Below are 21,890 nucleotides of genomic sequence, written 5' to 3' on the forward strand. Positions count from 1 at the left end.
GGGCGCAGGGTAGGAAGCTCCCCAGGGTGGGTGATATCTGAGTTGGGTGTGGAAGGATTGGTTCTCAGGCCTAAGGAGAGGATGGAGGGCATAAAGAGCTCATGCAGAGACATCAGAGAGTGAAAGGGAACGGCGCCTCCAGGGAGCCCCAGGGAGTTTATTCCTGTTAGAGGCAAGGGGCTGGGTAGCAGACAGGGAGAAAGGAGACTGCAGGGGTCAGCTGGGCGCTGGGCTCCGTTGCCCCCGTGCCTTGCTGCCAAGGCTTGTGCAGCGTGGATGAGGGCACGCCCGAGGGCTTTTAAACAGAAATCACACCACCAAACGTGCTCCTTAGTTAGGCCACCCGGCTGCAGGGTGGGACTGAATTTGGAAGAGACTGAAGGCAGGGCGACCTCTCAGGAGATGACTGCTGTAATCCTGGGGAGACCGGGGGTCCTGAGTAGGGAGAGGGAGAAGCTGGCTCTGGGAAGAGGGAGTCAGGAGGCAGAGGTGACAGCGCTGTGTGGCCAAATGGAGATGGGAGGGGTGGGGGGAGTCGGGGCTTCTGCTGTGGGCGATGGGGCAGGGCTGAAATAAGGAACCCAAGAAGATGTGTAGGTCTGGGGGTGTATGAACTAGAGGGCCTTGAGGGACATTGAAATCAAAGACAGAAGAATGGGCTTGAGACAGATCTGGGAGTTATGGAGGACTGTGGCCGGCACGATTACAGCTGCCCAGGCTGACTTCCTCTGAAAATGCCTGTTGCGCCCCCGTTCGGTCCATCAGAGGACCGCCTTCTCTTGGGCCTGGGGGCTGGGGCAGGGGTGCAGAGCCATCTCTGCATTCTGTATCCACCCCACACTGCAGATCCCAGCACCCAGCCTTGGGTTTCCCGTTGCTCCACATGCAACGAAGTGGCCCCTCTCATCTGTCACTCAGTTGCCTGAGCTCATTCTGGGCTCCTGCCTCTGATCCTGTCCTCCCATTTGCAGCTCTCTGGGTGACTCTGAGCCCTCCTGAGAGCTACCTGGGTGTCTGCATTAACCTCAGGGGCGCCTCACACATTAGAACCAAGGCAATTCCATTCTAAGCAAGGCCAGTGCTTTCTGGTCTGGAGATCTCACCAGGCTGTGCTCAATTTCTTGTGCCTCCTGAGGACTCTGCCCTCCTTTCTTTCTGCCCTGGACTTTGGCTCTGATTTCTCTGCTGTCCTCTCCAAGCGACGTGCCCTCCCTCCCGTCAGGATATCGGAGGTTTCCCATCTCCAGCATAGTTTCCATTTGGTCTACGTGCTCGCCACCATCTCAACACCCAGAGCGTGAGTGGGGCTCCTCCTGCTGGGTCACCCTGGCTCAGGCACACACTTCTCTCTGCAGGGCCCTGGTGCTGCCCACCTGGCCCTGCGGCCTCTCTGTCGGCTTGGGTCTCCTTCCGGTGTAATGCCGGCCCTTGAGAATCCTCTAGTGCCTGATTTCTCGTCTCTCATCCCCCCTCCACCTCTTGCTGCCCACCTCCCTCCGCCTGGGCCTGGTGGCCCTCAGCCGCTCCCACTGCAGGTCGCCCCAGGCAGCCCTGCCTCCTCCACGTTTCTTCATCCCTGCACTGTCCCTGAGGGAGAACGGGCAAGCCTACCTGCGCACGGGACCCAGGATCCTTCTTGATCCACTTGATGACGGTCTCATACACTAGCTCCTCGGCCTTGGTGTTGAGGCTGTCGTTGGAGATGTAGGCGATGAAGTCATCCTTGGAGATGCTGAGAATCTCCTCCTGGGCCGCCACCTCGGGGAAGATCTGCAGTGCGAAGGCCTTGGCCATGTGGTAGAGCTCGCTGCACTGCATGGCCTCGGCCATGGCCAGCACCCCCAGGCAGTTGCTGGCCGTCAGCTGCTTCTCTGGGGACAAGAGCACAGGAGAGGACCACTGACCATAGGGCCCTGGAAGGGGTCACTGCCTGTTCTTATTGCCTGTTACTCTGGATCCCTCATTGAACCCCTGTCCTTGGGACCTGCCTTCAGCATCCAGAGTCCCCACAGGATCAGTTCCTATGTCCCTGAAACTTCAGGGCCATTTTTTGGGTTACCCTGTCTGATGCTGGCTCCCTTGGGCTCCCTCTGCTCCTGCAGGCTCCAGCAGAAGGTATGAGTAGGCTTGGAAGAGGGACTTATGGTGTCTTCCACAGCTGTGACCGGCGCGTCTGGAGTCTCCTACTTTAGAGTCACAACAGCAGTAACACCCCTCCTAAGCCCACCCACCATCTCCCAGGGGCCTTGGCCTCACCCAGCCTGACCTCCAGACCTGTGTCAGTCTGGCCGGCCCTCCTGAAATCCGCCTATGGTTATTCTAGTCTAGACGTGTCTGGGTCCAGGAGGCCCATCCCTTTTGTGGATCTAAGTCTGGAGCTGTGGTTCTTCTAGGCTGTTCGTTCCCCCGGTCACATCTCAGGCCCCTGACCCTCCCCGCCTGGCCTGCTCCATCCCCGTCTCTCTCCCTCCCATCAGGCCCGTTCTGGTGACTCCTGTCTCTGCCCCTCTCTCTCCCTCCTCTCTCAGTCCTTGCTGGTTTTGACCTTGCTGGTTTGTGCCCTGCGGCTCACCGAGAAAGGACACGCAGACTTTGCAGAAGGTGTGGAACTGGAACTTGCTGGCCGCCTCCAGCAGAGTCTTGGCGTTGGCCGAGTCGATGACCAGCGAGCCCGTGTAGACAAACTCCAGCAGCAGCTCGAGGACGTCGGCCTGCAGGTTGGACAGGACGAGCTCCAGCTTCTCCCGGCCACACTGGCTGCCGTCTTGCACCGACCTAGGCACAGAGACCAGGGTGTCCTTACCTGCCACCCCGCGGCCACGGCGCCGCCTCCTCACAGGGCTGGGTCTCCCTGCACACCTCATCACGCCCTTCGTTCTAGGACTCAAGGGACACGGCAATGACACACCTGAACCTAGCGACCTTACACGGGATCTGAAAGAGAAGAGTCTGACCAAAGACGCCCAGAAGAACAGAAAACCCTGCTTATCACTACTCGGCATGTCCATGCAAAAAAAGATGCAAATCAAAAAGCATGAGCTGTGGATGGGGACGAGGACTGGCCTCAAAGGGAAACAATACGGTTGGGCTCCTCCGCTGGCCCCAGCGCCTCCGCCAAACAAGGCCGGCAGGTCCCGGGCCCCGGGGCCCGTCTGCCGCTGAGGGGAGAGTCTCCGAGGCGCCTGGGGCACCCAACTGGCTGTGAGCACAGCCAATCCCTCGATCGCCCCGAAGGCTGAGGGCCCCAAGCTGTCCCGGGACCCTGACTCCAACCCCACCTCTTTCCAAAAACATATTGTTTCCTTTTAGGCATGGAAAGGAAGCCCTTCATGACATTGCTTTGAAACTGAGGACGAGACGAGATAGACGGACAGAATGGTCAGAGCCGGGAGGAGGGGAGGGAACAACCAGGGACTTCCGCCACAGACAGCCAGCAGCCATGACCCAGGACCTGGCCCGGGGCGGGGCCTCCTGCCACATGGAACACGGGGTCAGAGGTCAGAGTGGCCTGCGTGTAGAGTGTGCATCGGGCTTGTGAACTGGGGGGGAGCAGGGGAGGGACACAGATATATAAATATGTTCATATCTGGTGTCTACAGAAATACAAAACCATTGCAAAGGCTCCTAAGGCCTGGCAGCCGCACCCTAAAGCTGGACCTGGAAGGAAACAGATAAGATGAAGCAGAAATCACACCAATCCAGAAGTGACCAGGAGGAGAAACACCCAGAGCGTTAAGACTCAGGAGGCAGGGTTTTCAGGGGTGATCGGCTTGGCACTGGTCTTGGCCGCTCTGACCAGCCCAGCTGCCCGCACCGAGCCTGGTCCTGCCCGGGGCTGGGTTCGGCCACATGGCTGGGAAGTGACCTCTGCATTCTCCCCCGACCCGAGGAGGCCACGCGCCAAGACTCTTGTGACGGGGCCCTTGGGTGCACCTGTGGCTGGCAGTGGGGGTGTGGAGGTGTCCAGCAAGCAAGCAGGCTGGCCCCAGAGAGAGGCTGACTCCTGTGTGAGCAGGGAGTTAGGGGACCTGGGTGCCCCGGCTCTGCCCCCGACAGGTGGGCAGCCCTGGCCTCTCTGGCCCTCAGGCTCCTCTTCTGCAAAACAAGAGGATTGAACTGGATGCGGTCTAAAGTCCCGTGGAGAGTTTATGTGGCAGAGGCTGGGAAACAGGCCTCCAGAAGATTCTGCTCTGCACGGCGTTACCTGGAACGCCACCATCAGAGCAACACCCTCTCTGGTTAGGCGCTGGCCTCTCAGGCCTTCAGTACCGGGGTGACGGGGCAGGGAACAGGTGGAGCTGGGAGACTGTTCCGGGTCACCACCCCCAGGGGTGCCAGGCCGGCCCCCCAAAGAGTGGCTCATCAGACCCAGGGCCCGAAGGGCCATTTTTCCTCCAAACCTGGGCAGGCTAAGCAGACGGTCTGAGCAGAGCCCCTTCTCAAACCCACAGACCTCCACAGTGTGAGTGAGTTTTAAAATGTCTTAACACACCTAGTCTTCTGCTGTCAGGATGGATTTCCATGCTCGGCTGACTCGGCTAAGTATAAAAATGGTTTATTATGTGATTGCCTGAAACCACAGAGTTTCTGAACACCCCAGGCCCGAGGGGCCACCTGGTCAACCTCTTACTCTGCGTCTTTGCTGCCTCTGCCTTCATTCCTTCACGCCACACTCTCTGGCTCTCCCTGCCATCACCCTTCATGCTCCGCGGAAGTCAGGCTGGGCTGCAGCCGGGGGCGGGGTGTTGGGGGGGAGAGGGGGCTGCTCCCCTTCTCCCAAGGATTCCAGCCACTGCTGCCTCCCTCTCTGGCCAGCCTGCCTGTCCCCTCATGAATCCCCAGCACAAAATCAGCAAAGAGCTGAGGAGGGTTTCAAGATGGACACACACACACACACACACACACACAAACACACACGCTGAAATGCATGTGACACGCGACCCTGAGACCCAAGGATCACCCTGTGAGGAGGGGTGTTGGGCAGATGGAAGGCCAGTGGAGCCCACGGCCCCGAGTCATGGGTCTGATGGGACCTGCTTGGCTGCACTCGTGGGAGATGCTTGTCTTGCCCACAGTCCGAGCCCGGGAGAGGGTCCTGGGGACAAGGCGGTGCCTGCATGGCTGAGGAGCTAAGGTGTTGCAAGGGGAAACTTGGAGAGGGGGACCACGGCAGGTGCTGTCAGGGTTAGAGAGGACCCACTGATCCTGGGACGTGTGACTGAGGCTCTGCTGCTCCAGAACCGCCCCCCCTCCCAGCCACAGAAGAATACCTGGGGACACGAAGGGGACGTTGTCGGGTGGCTGAGTTCAAGATCTGCCAGAGGCGAGACCCCCGACAGTGCGGCCTTGTGCAGCTCCCGGCACAGGCCTGCTTATCCCACACAGGTGTGCTCGTGTGGCCCCGACAGCTGTGGGGGCAGAGGGAGGCTGGTGGTCACTCTCCACCACTGACCCATCGGACTGTCTTGGGATGGGACCTCTGTGCCCCTTAGGCCTCCTCCCTCTGAGCAAGGGTCCCCTGAGAGGCATTGCCCTTGATGGGTGGCCCTGGGCACCAGTGGGGAGCTGTGTCCTCCCCAGAAGAGTATTCTGTCCCTGTCCTAAGCTGGCTCTTGGGGTGTGAGCATTCCATTTCTCTGAGTCCCACGGAGTGTCTGAGGAGCTGCCAGGCAAGTGGGGTCACCACAATACCGATTGTGGAGAAAGGGGGAGCAGGTGCGGGCAGCGACAACCTTGTCAGGTTGGGGCTATGGACATGACACTTGGGGGTGGGAGCGTGGGAATGAGGGGCAGGCTGGTCCTGTCCAGCCCACACAGGGCCCACAGGATCTGTCAGAAAACAAGCACTTCTCCCAAGAGGGGGCGCGGCTTCAGGGTATGGGACACAGCCTCTGCTTGGCAAGCCTGTGTCCATGGATGTGCTAGACATGCCTCATCCCAAATATTCGAAGGTTCGCAATGCCTCCATTAGCAATCGGCTCAGCCGGGGTAAGAACTGCCTTCTCCAGACGGGAGTTCTCATCTATCCCTCCCCCCACACCCCGGTGATCAGATGCTAAGTTTTCCAGTTGCATCTGGAACTGCTGGGGCAGTGGTGGGTGGGGGACGGTCACAGAACAGGGATGAATGTGGATGGCACCTGCTCTGCTCAGGAGGGAGACCCCACCCTTCTGACGTGATGCCCACCTTGAGAGGGGTTCAGGCACATCATCCCCTCCAGGCACAAACACGAGCATGCACCGGGCCCGCGGGGTCCTGGTTCCAGGCTCGGGCAGGCCCTGGCCTGCCCTGGTGACCTGTGATGGGCCTGGCTCACGTCATCTGCCAGCACTGGAGAGGTGTGACTCTCTCTGTGCTTCTGGCCACACTGGTCTGTTCTCCCAGGAAACGGGGCAGACTGCCGCCCACGAATGCCCACCTTTGCGGGGAGGGGAGGGCAGGCATGCGGCTCAACTCCGAGGTTCACATCTATCGGGCTTCCTTAGGTCCAAGGGCTGTGCCACTCAACTGGAGAGATCCGTTTAGCTTCCCCTGGAGAGCGGGCTGGAGTGAGAAGCTTAGAGTCTACACATGGGGCTTGTGAGGATCAGCCTGGCCAAGTCAATTTGTCCATCTGTTCCCATTTAATCTGAAAAGAGGATTGAGTTCAAATGTGTCTTGGCTCCAACAGGCTTTGTGAGGGGAGGGTTTCCGTGGAGGGGAAACTGCCATGTCTCTGTCCCATTTGGGGAGATGAGGGGGCAGCGCTCCTCTGGGGCCTGGGGGGCGTGCCCTCAGGGGAGGGTGGCAGGGAGGGTGGCACCTCTGCTCCCTCTAAAGGACAGTCCCCGTCCTCTCTGATGGGGCCTGCAGCCCACCTGGCCAGTGAGTGCAGCCTGTGCTCCTGGTGGCACCAGCCATGCCCGTGACTTGTCCCGCGGGACACGTGAAGGGACTTCCTTCCACGAACGCACAAGAAAGTCCAGGGCAGGTCTAGGTCCTGCTCCCTGGGGCTGAGAAGCGACATGGGAGGCTGCCACCCCAGGACCCCATGAGGTCTAGACATCCTGCTTTCTTTTCTCCTGCCCTCCGCTCAGTCCTGCTGGGCTCCCCTCCAGCCTGGATGCATGCGAGCCAGGGCTGATGCAACACCAGCCTTCGCCTCCTTTTCCTGCAGGTTTTCACCTGATTGTCAGGGACTCAGATGGGGCAATGCAAGGGTGACGGGGAGCCCGGTGCTCTCAGCCGGGGCTTTGTTCTGAGCTTCCCCACGGCCTCGTGGACTCTGCTCCTGGCTTCCATCCAGCCCTCACTCCAGAGGACCTGATCCCTCCTGAGTGTGGGGAAGGGGGCCTGCCACTGAGGTCCCCGTCTCCGGCAGGGATTATGACGTCTTCTGGGAAGAGCCTGTGGCCAGTGTGCAAGTGTTTCTAACAGACGCGTGCACACACACACAGACACACACATGCACGCGCACGCACACACTCTCTGTGGCGTCTCTTCCTTGCATATCTGTCTACACTGTCAACCCTGAGATTTTATTCCCCTTCTTATAAACTCTGGGCACAAATACAACGTAAAATTTTCCTCTCCTCTGAGCTGAAGGGGAATCCGAGGCTGGTCCAGAGGTGCCGAGACCCACCTTTCCCGCTCACAGTCTGACTGTCATCTTTACCAGTCTGACCATGATACCCCCAAGCTTAAAACGAAGCCCTGGGACCCGGCTCCTGCCTCCCTCGCCGGCTCACTCCCTCCATTTCCGCCTCGCGCCTGGTGTTGCAGGGACACCGGGTCACATGTGCTGCCTGAATCCCTGGCCGTCCTGAGGCCTGGCTCACGTCTGCCTGGTCAGTGCCCCTTCTGGATTCAAAAGCCATGCCAGATGCCACCTCTTCCAGGGGCCATCTCCGAATATGCCTCCCGTAGGGTCAGGCACTGTGCCCGGGAGCCTCCAAACCTCCATTTCTGCTCTCATCCTCCTCCCTCAGGCATATTTCTTTACAGCTCCTCCCCAACCAGGCCGTGGGCCCCCAGGGCAGAGACCCCTCTCATCCAGGGGTTTGGGGAGACCTGCACCCAGGAGGGGCGGCTGTCTGATTGCTGATGGAATAGGTTCCCTGTGTCTGGCCTGCACCTCCAGGTGAGGGCGTCTGCCCGGGGTTGGGGCTGCTGCTGGGACCGGGTCCTCCCTCGGCCCAAAGGTTAGAGGTGGGAAGGGGCCCAGCCTGAGCCTCCAGGCCTGGGGGTCCTGGGACAGCAAAGGTTGATCCCCCACACACACCCCACAACCCCAACAGGGCTCACCTAGGCCCTCGTGACGGTAGGGACCAGGGTTTCTGTCTGTCCCACCCCTGCTGTGTGAGTGCGGCTGCCTGGGAGGGAAGACCACTCCGGCCACTGCACCCTAAGAGTCCAGGGTCATAGACGGAGGACACTGTAATGACCTGGCAACATCAGCTGCTCCCTGACCACTGAGAATGTGAGGTTCTCGGGGATTTTACGTGGCCGGGAAGGAAATCACCTTCCTGTAGAGTCTGCCTTCCTCCCCACGGAAGGAATGTGTCTGAGGCCGCGGGCGGAAACGGCCAGGTGCGTCCGTGGTTAGGACTACAGACGTGAAATGCCAACTGGCTGCAAATGACCACTGTGCTTTTGAACTGCAGGGCTCTGGGCTCTGCTGTGGCCTCCTCTCCCGCCCGGGTGACTCCTGCACACTGAAGGCACAGCCCTGTCTCCCTGGACCTCAGATCTCTCTGGGTTCAGATCCATCCGTGTGGCTGCCCACCAGGTGCCTCTGCTCCGGTGTGTTTGGGCTGCTACAACTCCACATGCCAGATGCTCAATTAACTCCTCATCTCCCCCCAGCTCCGCCCTGGCCTGGGGCCCCGGACCTGCCGCCCTGCGACTTCACCCTTCTCAAGTCCTGGTGCTTTTTGCCCATCCCCTGGTGCGAGCAGGAAGGGAAACTGGACATCATTCAAACCAACCTCCTGTTTTACAGATGAGGAAACCTGAGGACGTGAGAGAGAGGACGTGACTTGCCTGGGGTCGTAGGACCAGTGGCAGAGTCAGATGTAGAACCCAGGTCTCCCAGCTCCCACGCAGGGGCCCTCTCTCCTCCACGACTGCCTTTCAGCCCCAGCTCCCGTCTCTCTGATCTGGATACACGGAGGCACGTCCTACAGTTCTCCCACCTGCAGGTGGAAATCCCCACTCCCCTGACCCTGACCCTGACCCTGAGGCCTCCACACCCTCATACCAAGCCCAGGGCCCCAGCCCAGTGGTCAGGGCCTGTCTGGCCATCCCACCCTAGCTCGCACCTATCTCTGGGGAGCCAGCCCCTCCTCCCCACTGCTCTTGACTGTCTCCCCCTCAACTTTTTATCCCAGGCAACCTGTCTTTTGCCTGGAACATTCTAAAACATTCCAGAACATTCCCTGCATCTAGAACATTCCAGGTGACCCACCCCTTGCCTGGAATGTTCTTCCTCCTCCGTCTTGGTCTGTCCAAGAAGCCTCCACTACTTTGGGTTCCTACCTCATGGTGTTTCTTCTCTGCAGTATGCAAGAGGTCGGCTTTACATGTAAGGTCTCTGAAGCGCTTACATGTCAAAGAGCTCCTGTGCTCCTCTCGCCCACATCTTTCTGGCCCAGGGCTGGGCCATTTCTAAGTACCAACCTGCCCCTGCACCCCCCTCTGTGCTCTCCAGCCCATCTGGAGCAGGGACCAAGGCCCAGGATGCCACATCTGTAATCCAGTGGCCAGGTGCCGGTCACTGTCTGTGGAAAATTTGTCAAGAGTGGCAATGCAAAGACCTCCCTTGGCCTCAAGAAGCCACTGGCCATGGCCCTTCACCCCAGAGCTCCTGACCCCTGTGCTCGGACAGAGAGAAGCCGAGCACTGAGGGCGGGAGAGCCGAGCTGTCCATGAGACTGGAAGTCACAAAGAGCCTGCCCCTTCCTGCATGGCTGGGGCCAGCGCGTTGGGCGAGGCTTGCACGCCGGGCAGCTCAGCTCTAAGTGAAAGGACACAACAGATTGGAAAGGAGATGCCAGCCAGTGTGCCATCCTGAAACAAAACACAGTCACTCTGGGGTTAGTTGGCAAGTCCAAACACAGCATTGGGAAGCAAGCAGAGGTCCTGTCCTCCCACTCTGAGCACAGTCCTGGCTCAGCGTCCGCCCCGGAGAGGCTGCAAGGCAAAATGAGCAGCGGCATTAATCTGCTGATGGGTGAGAGAAACGGGAGCGTTACCCGGGGCTGGCCCCCTCGGCTGCTCTCCCTCACTAAGGAGCTAGAAGGTGGCCCCTGACTTCTTTGCAAGGGTATAAAGCAGACAAATTAAAAAATCAACATAATGGAAAAAAAAAAAAAAGATGCTCATGCACCATGAAGACTCATTCAGGTAGAAATAGCCGGGGCAGAGGGCAGAAGGGGAGGGGCGCAAAGGCTGAGCGAGACCGTGTTTAGGACACACCTGGTCTGTGCTCAGACAGCGCTGGTTTAGTTTAGGCTCAGTGTACAAGTATCGAGACATGCAGCGTGAATGAGGCTTTGGCTACAAGTCAATTCTCTCCAGCTCGGGCTGTGGGAAAGCGGCCTCTTGGGTGCCTCGTGCTCCTCGGTGGGGGACAGTCTGGTCGATGTGCTTTCCTGGCATTACGTTCACTATCGACAGCAGTGACGATGGTGCTGGGGACCCGTGCTGGCCCGGGGTGGGGGGCGGTGGTCCCTTAAAGTGGAGTCTACAGTCCTTCCCAATCTCAGGGAGGGCTTGTGAGCCACTAGGAACGCCGGGGTCCTCGGGGGGGTGTGGTCTACTGCAGGCAGAGGCCCCTGGGGACCAGAAAAGCTGTGTGGGGCGGGCTGGGGACAGTGGCTGCTCTGAGGCTGTGTGTGAGAGGGCGCTCGGGAGGGGGAGGGGGAGGGGGAGGAGAGATGGCTACTGGCTCTGTGACAGGGAGTCACGCTTCAGGAACCTGCAAGAGAGGGGAGGAGAAAAGCGACACAAAAGCGTCCTACAAAGGAACAGACCCGACCACAGCTGGAAGGAAGGCAAACCTTTGAATCAGGTCCTTGAAATACAAGCTGCAGGAAGCTAGAACATTTTGGTGGACTTCAAACTCTCTGCCTTCAACAACAATTTTCAGGTCTGTAAACGCTTTCGCTCTGCGCTGCTGGTTCAATTCCTTCAACATTTCTGCAGAACAGAGAAGACAGACAGGGCCAGGTTCCCATTAAGAGTTTTTTTTTTTTAATTAAAAAAATTTTTTTTTTCAAGAAGTAGAGAAATAGGAAAATACTTGATACTGTTTCTTGGCAAGACTGGCTCAACACTGACAGTCAAAAGAAGTCACAAACATAATGCATAAACAAGCGGCAACGGGGAGGGGCTACACAACCAAAGGAGTAACAACTTTCCAAAGCAAAAAAAAAAAAAAAGGAAACAAATACGAAAAAGAAAACAAACAAAATCCACACCTCCCCACCCCCTCCCACCCCTCCGCGACCCCTTCCCCCGAAAACACCCCAGACCCAGAAATTGAAAGGCTGGGGGAAAAGATTTCCATACTGACAATTAGAAACATAGAGAATACATCATCACAGACAACTCAAAACTGTAATTTAACTACGGAACAAGTTCTCCAAATGCCAATGAGTGCCGATGGATTTGATACCAAGTAAAGCATGGCATTGTGATGTAAGATGGGCTGGATATGGTTCAAAGGAATAAAAACCACAAAACCTGCAAAAACAGCGTCCCTTAGGTTAGACACTCACAGCCATGGCTGGGCCAGCTTCTTGGGGAGGGTTCCCGAGAAAGGAGGGGTGCAGGGGGGACCTGGCGAGCCCTTTCAAGCTTCCAGGACTCAAGGCGGGGGGGGCGGGGGGGGGAGAGCACGGGGTGGATGGACTGCATCTCCTCCCACTTCTTGGGTTAGGCTCTCGGGCCCCCACCCTTCACCTGGCTCTTCAGTGCAGGGGAGCCTGGCCTGCAACCCCAGGAGGTCCCAGAAAGTGGCCTCGGGGCCCTTCCCACCCTGACGCACACCTACCTTTAGCCTGCTGTCTTGGCCACCAGGGGCCTGCACAGAGCCTGCCTGCCCTAGGTCTGTGGGCTCCAAACCTAGGGGTGTCAGAAGCGTCTCCCAGACCCACCTCAAGGCTCAGAAGGGGGAAGGAGGAGAGCCTGACAGCTACCTTGCTTCGTTGATATAAACTCTCTCACTTGCAAAGTTAAAGCCTTCAGATGACCAAGGCGCTCACCAGCCTCACCCTGCCTGCCTGCCTCCTGGGGCCATCTGGGCAGAGCCTGCCCTTAGCATCACTGGCAGCTGGACATCAGAGGTCCAGATCCTCGGGCCAGAATGACCTAGACTGTTTGGCAGGCGAATGGGAGAGGGCGGTCTGCAGAACTGAGCCCCACCCTCTAAGCTCCCGACTGGCATGCTGAGCCCGCCCCCGCGGATCTCTGGGGAACCCTGGCCGAGGTTCTGGAGCTCCCCTCCAGGTTGCCCTGCTCCCGCCTGACCAATCATCTCTGTCCACTTGGGCCAGCATCTGCCGCCTGCCAGGATGCGCTGCTGAGCTCAGTTCCACCTCTGACACCGTGGCTGTAGACAAGCCCCTTTGTCTCCAGAACCTCTGTTTCTAGGTCTGTAAAATGGGGTTGGAGGCTCCCTTTCTATTTCCAGGGCCTGGAGAAGATCAGACGCTCAGGCTCAGGGGTGGGTGAGGGTTTGTGGGCTTTGAGGTCAGCCGGGCCCTTCTTCGAGAGGACACACTGGGCTCTGGCCCTCTGAAGACCAGGGATGACAAATGGGGGGGTGGTGCATGTGGCACACCCCACATGGGGGTGCCAAAGAGTTTGGGCAATGCCGAATCACTGTCCCCTGCTGACCCGTATCAGGCTAAGCAGGTGTGGTGGTAGGGCGCCTGCAGGGGTTGTGTGTTGGGGGCACTGGCCAGCAGGGCCCAAAGACCAGGTGGAGGGTATGGAGGGCGCCTCTGGGGCAGATACGGGGGAGCAGACTCAAGGGCTGGGGGAGAGAGAGGTGTGATGGGCAGACAGGAGGGTTCAGATCTCAAGAGCTTGTGAGGGGTTTGAGCTTAACCTAGGGGTTCCCAGGGAGTTGGCAGGGATTCTGTGCCAGGGAGCGAGAGGGTTAGACTCTGGAAGTCATGTCAGGGGCAGGGCAGGGGGAGGAGGGTACCCTGTAGGGAGCTGGGCCTTGGACCCGGGCCTGAGGGAGACCTTCCTATCAGTTCTGTGGCCTTGGGACAGTTAACCAGTGTCCCCAAAGCCTCAGTTTCCCCCTGCAGTGAAGGTTAAAGCACCTAGCCCACAGTAAGCTGCTAGCTGTGTGCCTGGCACGTGGTAAACCCTTAACAGTGCTAAGTTCCTCGTTATTGTCAATGGCGGTGATCACTCTGTAATCCAGATGAGACGTGCCAAAGGCCTCAACTACTAGAGCGATGGAAGGACAGAGAAAGACAAGTATTTAGGCTGTCAATGTCAAGGCCATCAGTGCTGGAGGAATCTTGGCAGGGCGGGGTGGGTTCGGGTGTGAAGACCACTTCCTGGCTTCTGGGGGACATCAGGAGATTGGGGGGGCAGTGATGAGCTGAGTTGAGGTGCTAGGGTTAGGGCTGTGGGACACTCAGGGAGAGGTGCAGGAGGCCTGCGCCTGGGCTGTAGGGCACTGTGGGGACGTGCAGCACGGGGCTGGGGTGGATCTGACTTCGGGAGAGCCTGCTGGGTCCGGCTGGGGTAAGGCTGAGCAGCTGCACTCACACATCAGCTCCAACAAGAGCCACCGACTGAATTAATTCCCAAACCCTGAGCCAGATGGGTGATGTCACCTTTTAGAGTGAAGTCCTTCGACGGGGAGGGAGGTGGGGGGAGTTCTGGGCCGATTCTTGTTCCAGCTTTGCCACTAATTGGCTTTGTGACCCTGGGCAAGTTGCTCCAGCTTTTGGCACTCAATTCCCTCAAGCACCCACAGGCACCTGCGCTGGTGGCCCCGGCTGTCCTGCTGCTGCCGAGAGTGACAGGTGCCACCCCACGTGCCTGCAGAGTGAACCGTGCTCAGGGGGCCGAGAGAACACAGCACTGCACAGAAAGCCACTCCTTCTGGGCCCATAGCATTCTGATTGTTTTGGAAGATTTTCCTTCCAGCTGAGGTCCCAGCAATGACCACATCCACAGCCACCGCCCAGCAGCAATGCCCTGGGAATCCCGGGCTGGATCTGGGAGATGGTGCTTGAAGATCCAGGTCACTGTAACTGCGGGTGCTTTCTATTCTCGCTTTGCGGAAATCTGGATTTAATAGCTGGGCCAGATTACTCAGTTTCAGAAGAATTTTTCAATTTATGAAAGGGCTCGCCAGGGGATTCCTTTTCACAGCAGGGCCCTGAGTGCATTCAAAGTATTGATCAGTTGATACGTGCTTACTGCTGCCAGCTGAGCGCGCAGCCAGGGAGATGGCATTTCAGGACATTACAACCCAGGATCCACTGGAGAAAGCCAGCATTGGTTCGGGGTGCAAGCTGCCCTCCAGCCTACCCTCTGCCTGGGCAAAGAACGACCGTTTAATGTCTGAGGGGCTTGGAGGCCTGTGGGCTTGCGCCAGTACCCAGGCTGGGTGGTCTGCAGGCCTGGCAGAGGCTCTGTCTTCAGGGTGGGCTCCAGCCACAGGCATCCCAGGGCCCTGTGGAATTTGGCTGCCTGGAGCTTGTGAAGGCAGAGAAGCCCTGACCTCAGGGTCCCTCCTGTTGGCTGGCTTCAGGGAGTCGTTTTCTGGTCTTTCTGGCTTTGAGTGGGACCCGAGCTCTTGCCTGGCCCACATGAGTGGTTGCCCTGTACCCTGGGCCTTTGCGCCTCCTGGGGGAACTCCTCGATGCTCAGACCACATGGCAGAAATCACACGCCCATCCACTCAGCACGCTTCTCCTTGACTCCACCCCTCCTCTCCCCTCCCACGCCAAATCCTGCCTCCTTTACCACCTAGGAATCTCTGCATCCGTTTCTTTCCTTCCCTCCTTCCTTCCTTCCTCCCTCCCTTTTGCTTTTTTAGGGCTGCACCTGTGGCATATGGAAGTTCCCAGGACAGGGGTCCAATCGGAGCTACAGCTGCAGGACTATACCACAGCCAGAGCCATGTCTGCGACCTATGCCAAAGTTCATGGCAACGCCAGATCCTCAACCTGCTGAGTGAGGCCAGGGATCGAACGTGCATCCTCATGGATCCTAGTTGGGTTCATTACCACTGAGCCACAACAGGAACTCCAGCATTCCTGGTCTTCTGACCTGGTTCACACCAGCGCCCTATTTGAGCTGCCATCCTCTTTCACTTGAATCACTGCAGCAGCCTCCAAGGCTGTCTCCCTGTTTCTGGCCTGATCCCCCCAAGCTACCTCCTAGCAGCCTGACCATCAGCCCCTCTGGGATCCTGGAGCAGAGGTGAGCCCTCACAGATGGGCCATTTATGCCAGCCAGCCCCTTACCAATATCAGCTGAGCCTGACCCAGATCAGTTGAGCCCAACCCAAACTGCGAACCTGAGTCATAATTTAAATAGGTGGTTGTCGTTTTTAAGTCACTAAATCTTAGAATTGTTTGTTATGCAGCAAGAGCTGACTGATATAGAAGGCATGAATAGATGAGGAACTCAAGTGCTCAGAGAACTTTTGTGTCAGTTTTTCCTTTGCTGGATCAGTCTGAAGTTAATTTTTTTTTTTTTGGCTGTTGTTGTTATAAATTTACTATCCTAAACATTTTTAAGTTTGATGTGTTAAATGCATTTACACTGTTGTGCAGTCAACCTCCAGAACACTTCATCTTGCAAAATGGAAACTCTGAATCCCCACCCCCCCCACTGCAAATGGAGGTTCCCAGGCTAGGGGTCCAAGTGGAGCTGTAGCTGCCTGCCTGTGCCACAGCCATAGCAACACCAGATCTGAGCTGCCTCTGCAACCTACACCACAGCTCACAGCAACGCTGGATCCTTAACACACTGAGCAGGGCCAGGGATTGAACCTGCAACCTAATGGTTCCTAGTTGGATTCATTTCCGATGTGCCATGATGGGAACTCCAGTGAACTCTGAATCCCTTAAACAACTTTCCATCCTCCTCTTCCTCACCTCCTGCAACAACCATTCTATTTTCTCTCTATAAACTTGATGACTACTTATACGTGTGATATATAAATGAAATCATACTGTATTTGTCTTTTTGTGACTGGCTTATTTTACTTTGCATAATGTCCTCAGGGTTCATTCATGTTGCAGTGTGTGTGAAAATTTCCTTCCTTTTGAAGGCTGAGTACTATTCCATTGTATGTATCATCCATTCATTTGTCGGTGGGTATCTGGGTGGCTTCCTCTTTTTGGCTACTGTGAAGAATGCTGCTATGAGGTTAATTTTTTTTTGAATATGGGAATTGAAATTTAAAAAAATTTTTATTTCCCCAATACAATTTTTTTCTACTGTACAGCATGGTGACCCAGTTACACATACCTGTACACATTCTATTTTCTCACATTATCGTGCTCCATCATAAGTGACTAGACATGATTCCTAGTGCTACATAGCAGGATCTCATTGCTAATCCATTCCAAAGGCAATAGTTTGCATCTATTAATCCCAAGCTCCCAATCCACCCCATTCCCTCCCTCTCCCCCTTGGCAACCACAAATCTATTCTCCAAGTCCATGATTTTCTTTTCTGTGGAAAGGTTCCTGTGTGCCATATATTAGATTCCAGCTATCAGTGATATCATATGGTATTTGTCTTTCTCGTTCTGACTTACTTCAATGAGGTTATTTCTTCTTCTTTTTTTTTTTTTGTCTCTTTGCCATTTCTTGGGCCGCTCCCGCGGCACATGGAGGGTCCCAGGCTAGGGGTCCAATCGGAGCTGCAGCCACTGGCCTTCGCCAGAGCCACAGCAACGTGGGATCCGAGCCACGACTGTGACCCGCACCACAGCTCACGGCCACGCCGGATCCTTAACCCACTGAGCAAGGCCAGGGATTGAACCCGAAGCCTTAGGGTTCCTAGTCAGATTCATTAACACTGCACCACAACGGGAACTCCTCAATGAGGTTAATTCTTAACACCTGGTCATGGACATCTCTGCATACCCCATTTCAAACTCCATTAGATGTGGTTTGGGTGTCCAGGCTCCATGGACCCAGCAGCAAATGGCATGAGAGGGAAAGGAGATCCCAGGGAAAGTCCGCCTGGGACTGGATGCTTTGCTTAGAGGAGAATGAGGCCACAAACAGAACCAAGGCTGGAGATGAAGTTGCAGCCAAACTTCTGCATATTTTTCACCAAACGACACAAGTTATTTGTCAGAGACTAATGGGCTCGTTCCAGCTGGACTAGAAGGGCTGTCTGAGGTGGTAATAAAGAGGAAGAGATGTCAAATATTAAAAGGCAACGAATTTCAGTGGCTTTGCAGCAGAGAAGTCCATTAAATCAGAGCCCCGAGAAAGGTTGTGCAGCCAAATAATTTTTTTCAGCGCTCAAGTAAGAACCCAGCTAGGTGATAAATGCACCCGCTTCCATTGGTATTTATGACACATATTTGATAAAGGACCTGAAAAAATTATAAACTCAGAGCAGTTGTGAAATATACTGAGAAAGCCCAGCGAGGACTGTGTCATGCATGCCCAGAGGATAATTCATCCGGGAGCAGGAGCCCAACACGTGCCAACGCCGTGGGGACAAATGGTGGCTTTACACAAACAGAGCCTCCTGCTGCTCTTGCCCAGCTGGGCCACAGGCGGTCAGGGAGCGGCCAGGCTGCCCAGCTGGATGGTGCCCTTCCTCCTCCTCCCTCTTCTACCCAGCTCCCTCTCCCCTTTTTCTGAACTGGGCTCAGAATCAGCCTTGAAGGCCAGCTGGGATCTAGCTTCCTGGTCAGGCGAACACTGCCTACCCAGCCTGAGTCAGAGGGAGGGGCCTTCTACAGGGGAGTCACCTGCTCCCTGCCCTGCTGCCTCCCAGAGAAGGGAAGGGTGAAAGACTCAGGCTTCCTGCTGACTTCACATTTTAGTGAGGAGACCTTTTGGTTGGACTGTTAACCAAATGGAAATTCCTGCCATTTACCTGAAAGGGAACAAAACACCCTAAGAACAGTCACCACCTCTCACCACCTGGCTTTTCCAAGTTGTCCAATGTGGGGTGACAGACCTACCCTCAAGTAGTGAAATTTGGTTCCAAAGGTCCTTTCTGTCCCTATAGCCCCTGCCCCAGAGCTGCACACCAGTGGTGCTCACTAAGCATTTGCTGAGCAGAAACAAGAAATATCCTCAGGCCCTCCAAGGTGATAGAAAAATCATTAAAAATGTTCCCCTTAAATTTTTTTGAAACCCTTCTAGAACTAACAGAACCATCCCCTTCTCTTGCTCTTCTCTTAGATTCAAGGATTCAGAGGCAGCTGCCAGCCTAGGTGTGGGGGCAGCATGACCAGGAGACCTAGGAGCAAGGTGCAGAATCACCACCACTGCCCTGTGTTCTTGAGGAAGGGCTCTTTCCTCCTCTAGGGCCCACTCAGGCGAGGAGTGCTTGACCCCACATCCCTAAACTCCTCCTCATTGACTCTCAGCCTTCTAGGACCTGTTCTTAACATTTTCTTGTTTTCGTTTTAGGGCCGCACCTGCAGCGTATGGAAGTTTCCAGGCTAGAGGTCAAATGGGAGCTGCAGCTGCCAGCCTATGCCACAGCCGTGGCAACGCTGGATCTGAGCCCAGTCTGTGACCTACGCCACAGCTCGCAGCAATGCCAGATCCTTAACCCACAGCGGGAGTCCAGGGATTGAACATGCATCCTCTCGGAGACTATGTTGAGTTCTTAACCCACTGAGCCACAATGAGAACTCCTGTTCTGAAATTTTGTTCATAGCTTCATCTCTATTCATGTGCCCACTCACCCCCTCCACCCTCCCTCCAGGTTCACACCCGCTATGTCTTTTCCCTTCACTTTGGTTATTTCTCCCTGATGCTTTGGCCAAGTTTCCCCCAACACTTTTTTTTGGGGGGGGGCTCATCCATCCCTTAAGCCTCGGCATAAATTCCGTCCTATAAGAATTCTTACTGAGTTTCCTAATCACAGACCTGCCTGTGATCCCATGAGACTTTGTTGGTGCCTCAACTGCAGTAGATATCCCTGGCTGCCTCATTCCAGAAGAATGTCTGTCTGTCTATCTCCTTTCTAGACTATGATCTTCCGGAAGGCTTATTTCTCTGGTCCTTAAACCCCTGACACCATGTTTCGCATAAAAAGCTCATTTCTGATTGGAATTCAGCATGCATTACAGACCAGATGCAGACATGTCCTGAGTGGTAAGAATAACTTCCCCCAAACACGATCCAAGAGAACCATTTGAAATGTCACGGTTGTGTAGAGTCAGATAGAAAGAATGTGAAAATCAAACCCCTTCTAACTTCAGGAGACACTAGGGTTAAACAGTGACGACCCCACACTTTGAATGGCATCTATGGCTGCTTAAGCATGGTTACATGGCTAGGTCTTCCTCGGGGAGGGATTTATTCATTCTATTCAGCTCCAATGGCTTTAAAAAGCCTTAAATGGCCCTCCTAGGAAAGGATCACCACCCCAACAGCTCAGCTGAGCACAGGTGCAGCCTGGAACCTTCAAGGCAACTCTGCACAACAGGGGCCTTCGCACATAGCAGCCAGAGAGAGCTGATCGGTCCTCTCAACTCTCCAGATTCCCAGCTTCCTGCATGGTAAGATCTGCCCACATGTAGGCCAATAACTGGCTACCTTCACTGGCAGTTCTTGCCTTGTGACCTTGGGCAAGGAGTCAAAGGGAATGATCTTCTCTCTCTCTTTTTGGCCACCCCATGGCATATGGAGTTCCCAGGCCAGAGATCAGATCTGAGTCACAGTTGAGACCTGAGCTGCAGCTGTGGCAATGCTGGATCCTTAACCCACTGTGCTGGGCTGGGCATCGAACCTGTGTCCTGGCATTCTAGAGATGCTGCCGATCCTATTGAGCCACAGCGGGAACTCCAGGAATGGTCTTATGCTTGGGGAGGGAAGAGGGAAGCCAGGGGATAGAGGGTTAGGACCCAGCACCAGCCTGAGGAGCCTGGCCGGGGGAGGGGGGGGTGCCTGCAGAAGTGGGGGTAGGCTGAGCAAGGAAGGCCACTGGGCAAATCCTGAGGCTGCAGTTGGAGGGACATGCCTGGTTAGGTCAACACTGGCTGCTGTTAGTCCTTCCTGCCCCAGTAAAGAAGGTTCCGCCTGGTTCCTTCCCTTGCTTTGAGGATGGATGCTGAAGGGATGATGGGAATACTCTGAGAGGGAGAGGATGAACATGGCATGTGGAGGTGGTGATGTCAGAGAGATGCACGAGAAGGCCAGGGCTTAGGAGAGTTGAGTGAGAAAGGAGGTCTAGACCAGTGTGCAGAGAGCTCTGCAGGGACCTAGGCTCTAGGGTGATGGGCTGGAGTGGGGAGGGCTGATGTGCAGTGAGTTAGGCTTCCGGGTGAGTCAAGTCAGCACTCGAAATGGCCTGGTGGGAGCCCAAGGCACATGGGCTGGCAGCAGCCAGGGGGCCATAGGTTGTGGGGGGAAGGTGGCCCCATTCAGGGGCTAGAACTTGGTTATAACTCTCTCAGGGAGATGGGTGTCCCGAGGGGCCTTGGTCCTCAGGACCAGGGGAGGGTGAGACTGGGTCCGGCAGCAGGGACAGAGTTGAAACTTGTGTCTGGGGTGGGAGTGGGGTGTGCTCTCCTCCTCTGTGCCCCGTGAGCTGTGTTCTGCCTGTAGTGTATTCAGAGACACTGCTTCTTTTCCATTGGAGGGTAGATTCTTGGAAGGTAGAGATGGTTCTTGGCCACAGGGACCAGAGTCAAGAGACCAGGACAGACGGGGCCAAGTGAGAGAACCTGATTCAGCACCCTGGAGAGCTCTACGTGCCTGGGGGTCAGGGCAGAAAGCGGGGAGAGCTCTAGAGAGGTTAGGGGTGCCCTGGAGCAGGAGACTCAGCCCAAGGCTGAGTGAGGCTGAGGCGTGGACCTCCCCTCTGGGAGGCAGACTCTGGGAACTTCTGACACCTGGTGTCTATTCCACTCACCAGCTGATCCATTAAACGTGTGGTGTTTGTCTCCTGTGCGCTGGGCATGGGGTGGGGTTCCAGGGACACACGAATAAGCACATGTTGGCAGGTGTGGAGAGCTCACTATTTAACAGGCGACACACTAAACAACTGTGATGCCGGGTGAGATGTTTTAGCACCGCACAGAGGAGGCTCAGTGGAGGGGCAGTGGGCTCTGCTCCATGGAGGGCAGGGAGGTTGCCACAAGGCTGAGATGGTTAAGAGAACACTGGAGAGATACGTAGGAGCTGGCCAGGCAGGCTGGAGAAGCAAGGTGTGAGTCATAAGGACACGTGTGTGTGGGTTGAGTGTGTGGTCTGTATAAATACGTGGGCATGAATGCATGGCATGTGTGAGCATGTGAGGCGTGAATGAGCATGCATGCATGCATGTCTGTGTACAAGCAGCTGGGTGTGTGAGTGTGTGTGTCTGAGCAGGCGGTATGAGAGGCGGGTCCATATCAGACTGTGAAAGAAATAAACCCTCCCGCAGTCTTTCTCCCACAGGAGACTCGGAGACTCGGCGCCATGGGTGGATTTTATGAGAATGCGTGAGAGAGTCGGTTTTGTCTCCTTCACTCAAAAGGCTGCTCGGAATCAATCTCACCCCCCACACGCGGGTCTGTCTCTCATAACATACATCCACGTCGCCCCTGGCCTTCTGCCTTCAGGGATTCCTTCTTCCGGGTGCCACTCTGCTCTTCCAACCCATTCTCATGCTCCTCCTCCCACTTTCCCAGGGACACGGTCAGCCGGCCAGCACATCTGTCAGTCAAGGTT

General features: G+C 56.0%; 1 protein-coding gene across 9 annotated transcripts in view; it reads right to left on the reverse strand.

Annotated features, from left to right (window-relative positions):
* Positions 1-21,890, reverse strand: part of KLHL29 (kelch like family member 29) — a 306,457-nt gene that overhangs the window by 11,447 nt on the left and 273,120 nt on the right. For all 9 annotated transcript variants that reach the window (XM_085019780.1, XM_085019779.1, XM_085019778.1 and 6 more), the window contains 3 exons: positions 11,040-11,178; positions 2,573-2,775; positions 1,612-1,871 (listed from right to left, as the gene is read on the reverse strand). In XM_085019780.1, the coding sequence (XP_084875906.1) occupies positions 1,612-1,871; positions 2,573-2,775; positions 11,040-11,178 (602 nt within the window). The remainder of the gene's footprint in view (positions 1-1,611; positions 1,872-2,572; positions 2,776-11,039; positions 11,179-21,890) is intronic.

This window comes from Sus scrofa, chromosome 3, assembly GCF_054392235.1.
Source record: "Sus scrofa isolate SSC_HxYL_T2T_F1_AM1 chromosome 3, Sscrofa_HxYL_maternal_Yorkshire_Landrace_v2.0, whole genome shotgun sequence".
Lineage (NCBI taxonomy): Eukaryota > Metazoa > Chordata > Mammalia > Artiodactyla > Suidae > Sus > Sus scrofa.